The 10,728-nt window shown below is 42.0% G+C and overlaps 1 protein-coding gene across 1 annotated transcript; it reads left to right on the forward strand.

The window, feature by feature from the left end:
* Nucleotides 1–320: 320 nt before the first annotated feature.
* On the forward strand, nt 321–5,649 carry LOC117656301 (vomeronasal type-2 receptor 26-like). The gene is made up of 2 exons (XM_034404452.2): nt 321–431; nt 4,596–5,649. The coding sequence occupies exons 1-2, from the start codon at nt 425–427 to the stop codon at nt 5,498–5,500; spliced, it is 912 nt and encodes a 303-aa protein (XP_034260343.2). The 5' UTR covers nt 321–424; the 3' UTR covers nt 5,501–5,649.
* Nucleotides 5,650–10,728: the final 5,079 nt, after the last annotated feature.

A 10,728-nucleotide genomic window follows, 5' to 3' on the forward strand; every position in this document is an offset into this window, starting at 1 on the left:
GTTTTAATATATTTGAAAATAAAATAAAATAAAAAGTGTTATAACTCACCTTTGACAGGTTATAAGAAGTTTGAGAATCACTGACTTCACTGGGGTTCAAACACTAATGCTTCTGACAGTTGTATGTACAATAGCATACACAGTGAGTAACTGACTCCTAATGACATAGTTGGAAAAAGAACTCAAAACTTCATCAATAGACTTTAATTCCTTGATCTGGTTCTCAAAGGCACACATATAGTGTTGAGGTTTTTTGTTGTTGTTAAATCAACCAATCTTGATTTACATTATGGTTTATCAACAGGTCTTGCCCCGTTCAGTGTGTAATAATCCCTGTCCTGCTGGCTATCAGAAGAAAAAGAAAGAAGGGGAGAAATTTTGCTGCTATGATTGTGATCCATGTTCAGATGGGAAAATATCAAACATGTCAGGTAAATTTTTCTCTGGTTTCATAGGTGGTATTTAGCCGGTTCAGACCGGTTCACCGGAATCAGTAGTGGAAATTGTGGGTGGCCATCCTATTTACATACATTTTTGAGGCCGGGCGCATGTACAGATGGCTGATGTGCACACAAACCAGGCGTGCACACACATGAAGTGAGCATGCATGTGCACGCACGAAGTGAGTGTGCACACACACAGTGAACCAGTAGTAACATAATGTGAAATCCACTGCTGTCTGGTTTATTCTACTCTATTGTACTCCACTCTACTTTATGTTGGTAGATGACTTTTTTCCACCGTAAAATTGAGCAGCCACTCAGTTACTTTTATTTGTATATGTTTTTTTTTTCCTTCATTGATACCAAGATCAATTCTGATACTGGAAGATTTCCCATGATGGCATACACAAAACTGGGTGATGCCACAATGTACAGGTTTCAAAGAATTACTGCAATGAGGAAAAAGAATCTCAGATAGAGATTCTGGGTCAGATTGTGACCATGTGATCTTTGTCCTTGAGGGGATCTACACTTCGTGTAGTTTATAGAACAGCTGAAGGAAATGAAATGATAGAGGAGACATCAAAAGGATACCTTGTGCTCAATAAAGGATGAATTGGACCAGACATGGCTTAGAGCTTCTATTAAGGTCTACCTCATGATGCTAAGGGCAGTGAAGTGATACATTCCCCTTTTGACATTCTGAAAGGACTTAGGGGTGGGCTTCAAAAAATTTTTGCCCTCCCTGGGCTCTGGAGGCTTTCTTTGAGCTTCCAGGAGGGTGAAAATGGCCTCCCCAGGCTCTGGAGACCCTCTGGAGGCTGGAAATGAGCCCATTTCCAGCCTTCCCAAACTTCTAGTAGGCCCATTTTTAACCCTCCCTGAGCCTCCGTGCACACCCTGAACTTACCTGTATCCAAAATGGACCACGTGGGGACTTCTGGGAGGGGTGGTGTGGTGGGCAGGGCCAGCCAGGAGTGGGATTTGGCAGTTCTCCAAACTGCACAGAATCTTAGCTAGAGGTTCTCCCGAACCCCAGCAGCCCACCCCTGAAAGGACTTCAAAACTTGGTTGTTTTATTGCTACATGGAATGGGGGCAAGAGGGGATGGTTTTGTGTGAGTGGCCAGAAAGTGTGCACAAGCACAGCTCCATTTGCATGAGTGGCATGTACGCACATCTTCCACTCACTTAAATGGAGTCCCTGCTGCTCACACAAGTGAGGATGTGAGTGTGAATGCACTTGCCGGCGGTTTCCGCAGCTCAGTTGCAAATCCCTCAAAGCCCAGAGGTTGGGGTTCCCTGTACTCAGGGGTGCTATTCTGACAGGTTCTGGAGAACCGGTAGCGGAAAATTTTGAGTAGTTCAGAGAACCGGCAAATGCAACCTCTGGCTGGCACCAGGAGTGGGGAGGGAATGGGGATTTTGCAGTATCCTTCCCCTGGAGTGGGCAGGGAATGGGGATTTTGCAGTATCCTTCCCCTGGAGTGGGGTGGGAATGCAGATGTTGCAATATCCTTCCCCTGGAGTGGGGAGGGAATGGGGATTTTGCAATGTCCTTCCCCTGGAGTGGGGTGGGAATGGAAATTTTGCAGTATCCTTTCGCTGCAGTGGGGTGGGAATGGAGATGTTGCAATATGCTTCCCTTGGAGTAGGGAGGGAATGGGGATTTTGCAGTATCCTTCCCCTGGAGTGGGTTGGGAATGGGGATTTTGCAGTATCCTTCCCATGGAGTGGGGTGGGAATGGGGATATTGCAGTATCTTTCCCCTGCCACACCCACCAAGCCACGCCCTCCAAGCCACACACGCCCACCAAGCCATGCCCACAGAACCGGTAGTAAAATAATTTGAATTCCACAACTGTCTGTACTGGATTGTTATTTTATCTCATTATTATCTGTATAGCTATATAAATTTGATAAACAAACAAACAAACAATATAAAATAGATATAGTTCCTATATCAGAATCAGAATAAAGCTGGAAGGGCTCTTCGAGGTCTTATAATTCAACCCCTATATTATTGTCTAATCTCTTTTAAAAAAACCTCCAATGATGAAGCACCTACAACTTCTGAAGGCCAACTGTTCAACTGGTTAATTGTTCTAACTGACAGGAAGTTTCTTCTTAATTCCAGGTTGTTTCTCTCCTTGATTAGTTTCCATCCGTTGCTTCTTGTTCTGCCTTCAGGTGTTTTGGAAAATAAGTTGACCCCCTTCTTCTCTGTGGCAGCCCCTCAAATACTGGAAGGCTGCTATCATATCACTCCAGAAGTGGGCGTCACATACTGTAACAACCAGAACCAAAAACATGAGCGCGCATGCCTTTTGCACATGCACGTGTCTTCAAGAAACCGGCAATTATATAGGACACGATGCCCAAAGAAAAAAAGAAAACATTTATGCAACATATGGGACACTAGGTAAAAATGGGCAGGGCTTCATCTCATAATTAAAAATGGGAGAGGTTGAGTCAAACAGTTGTGCCTAAATGTACATACATCTACATCTACATCTACATCTATGTCTACGTCTACGTCTACGTCTACATCTACATCTACATCTACATCTACATCTACATCTATCTATATCTATCTATCTATCACCCTGCCAACAAAAGTGTGTATAGTCAAGGCTATGGTTCTCCCAGTTGCAATTTATGGCTGTGAAAGTTGGACCATAAGAAAGGCTGAGCGCCAAAGAATTGAGGCCTTTGAACTCTGGTGCTGGAGAAGACTCCTGCGAGTCCCTTGGACTGCAAAGCGATCAAACTGGTCAGGCCTAGAGGAGATCAACCCTGACTGCTCTTTAGAAGGCCAGATCCTGAAGATGAAACTCAAATACTTTGGCCACCTAATGAGAAGGAAGGACTCACTGGAGAAGAGCCTAATGCTGGGAAAAGTTGAGGGCAAAAGGAGAAGGGGACGACAGAGAGTGAGGTGGCTGGATGGAGTCACTGGAGCAGTCGGAGTGAGCTTAAATGGACTCTAGAGGATAGTAAAGGACAGAAAGGCCTGGAGGAACATTGTCCATGGGGTCGTGATGTGTTGGACTTGACTTTGCAACTAACAACATCTGCCTGTCTGTGTGTCTGTTTGTCTGTGTGTCTGTCTATCTGTCCGTCTGTCTGTCTATCGATCGATCTATCTATCTATCTATCTGTCTATCTATCTATCTATCTATCTATCTATCTATCTATCTATCTATCCATCCATCCATCCATCCATCCATCCATCCATCCATCCATCCATCTATCTATCTATCTATCTATCCATCCATCCATCCATCCATCCATCCATCTATCTATCTATCTATGCAAAAAATTGAAATCTCGGGTGTTTTCCCGTGTTATTATAAATAAGTTGGTTAAAATATTTTAAATCCTGGTTAAAATCCCAGTTTAAAATCTTCTAAAAATCCTTACAGAGCACTCTGCAAGGTCCTTTAAAACCTCAGCTAAAATCCTACCAGTGACTTTAAAAGTTTTTTTTAAAGCAACGTTTCGACAGGCTCACAACCCTGTCATCTTCAGGCTCTGTTTCATGTAGAAGCTATGGGTTCTCTGTTGCGGGGCCGGAGCTGTCGCTTATCTATATTTGCTGCTGCTGACATATGCCTGCAACTCTGTGTCCCTATTGGAGGACAGCAGTTTTTCTTCTATTTTAACCAACTTATTTATAATGACGCGGGAAAACACCCGAGATTTCAATTTTTTGCATATGCACACCCGCGAAAACTTAAGAAGACAACTATCTATCTATCTATCTATACTGCAGACTGGTGGACACTACTGTTCATACGCATCAATTCCTAACTGTGGACACAGAAAGCTTGAAGGGATAGGTCTTTATGAAGCTTCTAGCATATTTTAAGTGTGATGCTATTTGACTACAATTACTACTGACAGAGAAGATTCCCATTTCAATCAGTTAATTTTGGTTCTCCTCTAATGATCTAATCCAGTGTTTAGCAGCTTAAAAACCTTTGGACCACAACTCCCAATTTTTTTTCCCCATAATTTCGACAATTGAAGTCCATACCTCTTAAAGAGGGCAGGTTAGAAAACATTATTTTAATGCAATATAATTATATATTTCACTTGGTGCTACAGTAATCGTGGCAATTAGATTCAATTCTTTCTCTCTTATTTTCAGATGTGATTGCCTGTTCTGAATGTCCAGAAGATCAGTATCCAAGTAAGGACAAAGTTCGATGCATTGCCAAAATCGTAACTTTTCTAACCTATGAAGAACCTTTGGGGATCAGTTTAGTTGTGGTTGCTGTTTTATTTTCCATAATTACCGTGTTCATACTTGGAATATTTATTAAGTATAAAGATACCCCTATTGTTAAAGCGAACAACAAGGACCTCACCTACACCCTCCTTATCTCCCTTCTGCTTTGTTTCCTCTGCTCTTTTCTTTTCATTGGAAAACCTCTCAAAGTGATTTGCTTCCTCCGACAATCAGTCTTTGGCATTATCTTCTCTGTGGCCATTTCTTCTGTGTTGGCCAAAACCATCATGGTCATTGCAGCTTTCATGGCCACCAAACCAGGGTCCGGCATGAGAAAATGGTTGGGGAAAAAACTGTCCTTCTTAATTGTTTTTTCTGGCTCTTTCATTCAAGCAGGCATTTGTCTGGTGTGGATGATCACTTCTCCCCCCTTTCCAGAACTTAACATGCAATCAGTGACTGAAGAGATCATAGCAGAATGTAATGAAGGGTCTGTTGTGATGTTTTATCTTGTTTTGGGCTACATGGGGTTTCTGTCTCTGATCAGCTTCATGGTGGCTTTTCTAGCTAGGAACCTGCCTGATACATTCAATGAAGCCAAGTTCATCACTTTCAGCATGCTGATGTTTTGCAGTGTTTGGTTGTCCTTTGTTCCCACCTATTTGAGCACCAAAGGAAAGTATATGGTAGCTGTGGAGATCTTCTCCATCTTAGCTTCTAGTGCCGGTTTATTGGGATGCATCTTTTCCCCTAAATGCTACATTATTTTGTTGAGGCCTGAGCTCAACAGCAAAGGGCAACTTGTAAACAGAAAGCATTTCTGACTATTAAATCATGGCTACATCTGTTCTTGCTGCAAAATGGAATTAGGAATCAGCTTTTAAGAATAAAAACAGAGCTTTGTCACCGTTACCATTATTGTATATCCTTGGCATTTATAACACTTTCTGACTATTAAAACATGATTATATGTATATAAAAACAGGGTTTGCTTATTATGTCTGTCAATTTTAACCAGTATTATTTATCCCTGGTATGTATAACAATGTGCGCAAAATGAATGGAAATCGAAAGTAAATATTTTTTCATCTAATGCAGGGATGTCAAACTCACAACCCATGGGCCAGATGCCTCACGCACTGCCTGCGCCCACCCCCAGTAGTGAAGGGGGAAAAAGTCATGATATGTCACATGACAATGAGTTTGACAACCCCGGTCTAGAATAGAATAGAATAGAATAGAATAGAATAGAATAGAATAGAATAGAATAGAATAGAATAGAATAGAATAGAATAGAATAGAATATTGGCCAAGTGTGATTGGACACACAAGGAATTTGTCTTTGGTGCATATGCTCTCGGTGTACATAAAAGAAAAGATATGTTCATCAAGAATCATAACGTACAACACTTAATGATAGTCATAGGGTACAAATAAGCAATCAGGCAACAATATCAATATAAATCGTAAGGATACCAGCAACGAAGTTACAGTCATACAGTCCTAAGTGGAAGGAGATGGGTGGTGGGAACAATGAAAAGATTAATAGTAGTGCAGACTTAGTAAATAGTTTGACAGTGTTGACGGAATTATTTGTTTAGCAGAGTGATGGTGTTCATGAAAAAACTGTTCTTGTGTCTAGTTGTTCTGATGTTCAGTGCTCTATAGCATTGTTTTGAAGGTAGGAGTTGAAAAAGTTTATGTCCAGGATGTGAGGGGTCTGCAAATATTTTCACAGCCCTCTTTTTGACTCGTGCAGTATACAGTTCCTCAATGGAAGTCAGGTTGGTAGTAATTGTTTTTTCTGCAATTCTGATTATCCTCTGAAGTCTGTGTCTATCTTGTTGAGTTGCAGAACCAAACCAGACAGTTATAGAGGTGCAGATGACAGACTCAATAATTCCTCTGTAGAACTGTATCAGCAGCTCCTTGGGCAGTTTGAGCTTCCTGAGTTGGCGCAGAAAGAACATTCTAATGTCTAATGAGTGACTCTGCTTTTAATAAAGGATTTTCTTTTAGTTCTGATTATTTATGTGACCTATTTAATGAACAGAGTATTGTTGTGACCCAGGCCCAAGTAGGTAGTATTAGATGCAAACAGTCCCAAAACAAACAGACTTTATTAGAACATCTTAGAATTAACTCATTCTCAGCGTAGTCCAAATTAAATCAAAACGAACTCTTCATAACACAAATTCTTCAGTCTAATCACCAACCTTGGTATAATTAGGCAAACTGTCAAAGGCTTCTCTTGGCAAAAGTTCAGAAGCATTAGATGCCGACAAGAAATAAGTGCAGCAAGACAAGAACAAGTCTATCAACGTTATTTTCTGACAAAGAGCCTAAGACCCTTTGCTGGTCTTTTAAGCCTTATAGGAGGGGCCAATCATCTCTTGGCCCTACTCCCAAGTTGTCCTCTTTGCTTTAGCTGCTCTTGCCTTCTGGCAGCTCTTCTCATATGTGCACTAGGAACAGGCTCCTCCTGTTCCTCTGCCTCTCTACTGTCAGCTTCTGGAGGCTCCGGAGACGACACCTCACTCCCTGATGGCCCTGGTCCCATCTCTGCCTCTGACGCAGAGCCCTCATCCGAGCCTTCCCCAGCCTCCAGGATTGGCCCCTGTTATTCCTCAGCCTCATCGCTGTCCGACTCCATTGTCATCTCTGCAGGCTGCTGGTGGACCACAACAAGTATTTAGGTCTTCTTGAAAAGAAATTTGCTCTTTGGTAAGTATTTATAATGATCAGTGGTGGGATGCTGCTGTTTAACAACCGGTTTGGTGAGCACATGCTTTGCGCACTTTGCGCTCGTGCATGCCTAAGGAAAATGGAGCATTTAGAAGCTCAGCTGCTTACCTTCCAAGTCAGCAATGGTAAGTTGAACAGTGAAAGGGGGGAATCAGCTGTGCCGTGCAATTGAGATGAACTACAAAGCAGGAAATAAAGGATAAGATAGACCAAGGGAGGGTGGGCGGGGCCAACTGATTGTCGGTGCTACCGGTTTGCCTGAACTGGTCCGAACCGGCTGAATACCATGTCTGATAATGATGTAATATCTGGATAATATAGTTTGGATCATATTGTCATGATTAAGCAGCAAGGAGAAAAATCCATGGATTCTACTTAAGTCATTGAGCAACAGTACTGACAAAATAATTCAGCAATTATCATTTTCATTTCCTCCTGGTAATATTGATTGATTGATTGATTGATTGATTGATTGGTTCGATTTATATGCCGCCCTTTTCCGGAGACTCAAGGCGGCTTATAATGCGTTAAGCAATAGCCTTCATACTTTTGTATATACCTGCTTAGTAGGGCTTCCCCCCCCCCCAGCGGTGTTCTTTTTTATACAAAGTCAGCTTATTGCCCCCACAAACCGGGTCCTCATTTTACCTACCTCGAAAGGATGGAAGGCTGAGTCAACCTTGAGCCTGGTGAGATTTGAACTTGCAGTAATTGCAGGCAGCTGGTGTTACTTAACAGCACTTAACAGTGCTTTAGTCTGCTGCGCCACCAAGGCTCATATTGGACTAATATTGGACTATAATTTAAAAAATTCAGATGTTTAACCATTTCAGAGGGATATGCCTTCAAGCCCTCAAAGTACTACCGAGTATTGAAAGGAGCTTCTCTGGAAAAGAGTTGCAATTCCCTTGAAGAAAAGCCGTTCAAGCAACATTGAAAACCATGATCACTAACAAACCAGGCTTATGAAGATGTACAAGATATAGACTGATGGAAAGGATGATACATACATCATAATATATACACAACTGATCTTTATAAAGAAAGTGTTTGAGAACAGACAGAGCTCATTGTGTTGGTTGTTCTGACCAATATTTTTTGATTAGTAAATGTAGTCTATTCTATGAGCGGCATGATAGCCTACTGGTGAAGACACTCATCTTCCATTCAGAAGGTTAAGAGTTCAATTCTAGCTAGCGGCAGGTATTTCTCTCCTAGGGCACAAAGAAAAAATATCTGCTGCGAACTCCATGTGGCATCAGGAAAGGCATCTGGTCAGTAAATACTCAGCTTCATACAGTCATCCTGACTCTACCCTGAATTAAGGGATTAAAAGGTAAAGGTTTCACCGCACATGTGTGCTAGTCATTTCCGGCTCTAAGGGGCGGTGCTCATCTCTGTTTCTAAGCCAAAGAGCCAGCGCTGTGTAAAGATGTCTCCATGGTCATGTGGCCGGCATGACTAAATGCTGAAGGCGCATGGAATGTTGTTACCTTCCCACCAAAGGTGATCCCTATTTTTCTACTTGCATTTTTTACGTGCTTTCGAACTGCTAGGTTGGCAGAAGCTGGGATAAGTAACGGGAGCTCACTCCATTACGCGGCGCTAGGGATTCGAACTGCTGAACTGCTGACCTTCTGATCAACAAGCTCAGCATCTGAGCCACCACGTCCGAATTAAGGGATTACAGGGTCATAAAAAGGGAGCTTTTAAAATGTAGTCTATTCTGTGGGAATCATTAGACGAGATAATGTTTAAACCACCAGATCTATGATATGAAATATTTGTAAGAGTTTATGACAGACAACACAGTTCACCTTGAAAGAATGTTCAAAGATCAGCACTTAATTGAGGTATAGAGGAACTGAGTGGATGAGAGCTGCATATTTTTGTACGATGTACTGAAGCTGGATGATTTGCTACCTCTAGTTTGGGCCTCGGAAATAGAACTTCAAGTCCATCTTAAGGCTTACTGGAGGACTTTAAAAAATTCAAATAAAGAGAAAGCTCCTTTCAGCCCTTAGAGGAAAGTTGGGATGGGTTTTCAAGAAAAAAAATGCCAAGTGCAGGTTAGTCAGTATAAGCAATGTATCACCCATGGACAAATTTTGCACTTCATATCAATATTTTTTTTTCCAAGAAGAATAAGGAATCCATAGAACAGACCCTCAATGATACCTTTATGGTTTATTGTGCTCAACAGTTGCCAAAAGAGATACATTCCGAGAAGGTAGAGATTTCAACTATAAGGTTTGGGAAGAATCCAGGGGTGAAATCCAGCAGGTTCTGACAGGTTCGGGAGAACCCGTAGCGGAAATTTTGAGCAGTTCGGAGAACCAGCAAATACCACCTCTGGCTGACCGCAGAGTGGGGTGGGAATGGAGATTTTGCAATATCCTTCCCCAAGGAGCGGGGAGGGAATGGGGATTTTGCAGTATCCTTCCCCCAGGAGTGGGGAGGGAATGAAGATTTTGCAATATCCTTCCCCCTGGAGTGGGGTGGGAATGGACATTTTGCAATATCCTTCCCCTGCCATGCCCACCAAGCCATGCCCACCAAGCCACACCATACACACCAAGCCACGCTCGCAGAACTGGTAGTAAAAAATGAATTTCACCACTGGAAGAATCCCTTGGGTAATGATTAAGTCTACAGAATTAATCATATATAATTCTTTTATATGGTATCTCCTTAAACATCTAAGAAGACGGTTCTCTTCAATGGTGTAACATGGAAGGGAATTAAATAGCTCTCCAAACCCAGGAGGTTCCATTTGGCAGAGGTGACTATTTATCAGGCAATTAAGCGAAATGACTATCATTGAAGCTTTACGACGCAGCTCCAGAAGCTTTCCACAAAATATTCAGAAATAATTCAAAGAGGATATAAAACATTTCACTTCTGCAGTTGAGGAAAAGGGGAAAGACAGGATCTTCTGCCTTTAGATTTAGACTAGAATAACAGAGTTGGAAAGGACCTTGGAGGTCTTCTAGTCCAACCCCCTGCTTAGGCAGGAAACTCTACACCGTTTCAGACAAACAGTGGATTCTGGTGGTGATGAATTCTATTCACTGGAATGTGCTTGTATGTCAGTCTCTGCTTTGCTCACCTTGTTGATGTCAACCCATGAAATGAGAGAACTGATATAATTACATGTGTTAGCTGAATGAGTTCTGAAAATTTCTAGTTGATGGGAAAACAATCTCACCATATGCAATGGTGTGATTGTGTAGATAGGACAGGCACAAGTAAGGATCCTCTAGAGAAAATGTTGTGGAGAGTGCTCACACTATGGTTGATGGTTGAC

This window comes from Pantherophis guttatus, chromosome 4, assembly GCF_059756535.1.
Source record: "Pantherophis guttatus breed Tessera chromosome 4, ASM5975653v1, whole genome shotgun sequence".
In the NCBI taxonomy this organism is placed as follows: Eukaryota; Metazoa; Chordata; class Lepidosauria; order Squamata; family Colubridae; genus Pantherophis; species Pantherophis guttatus.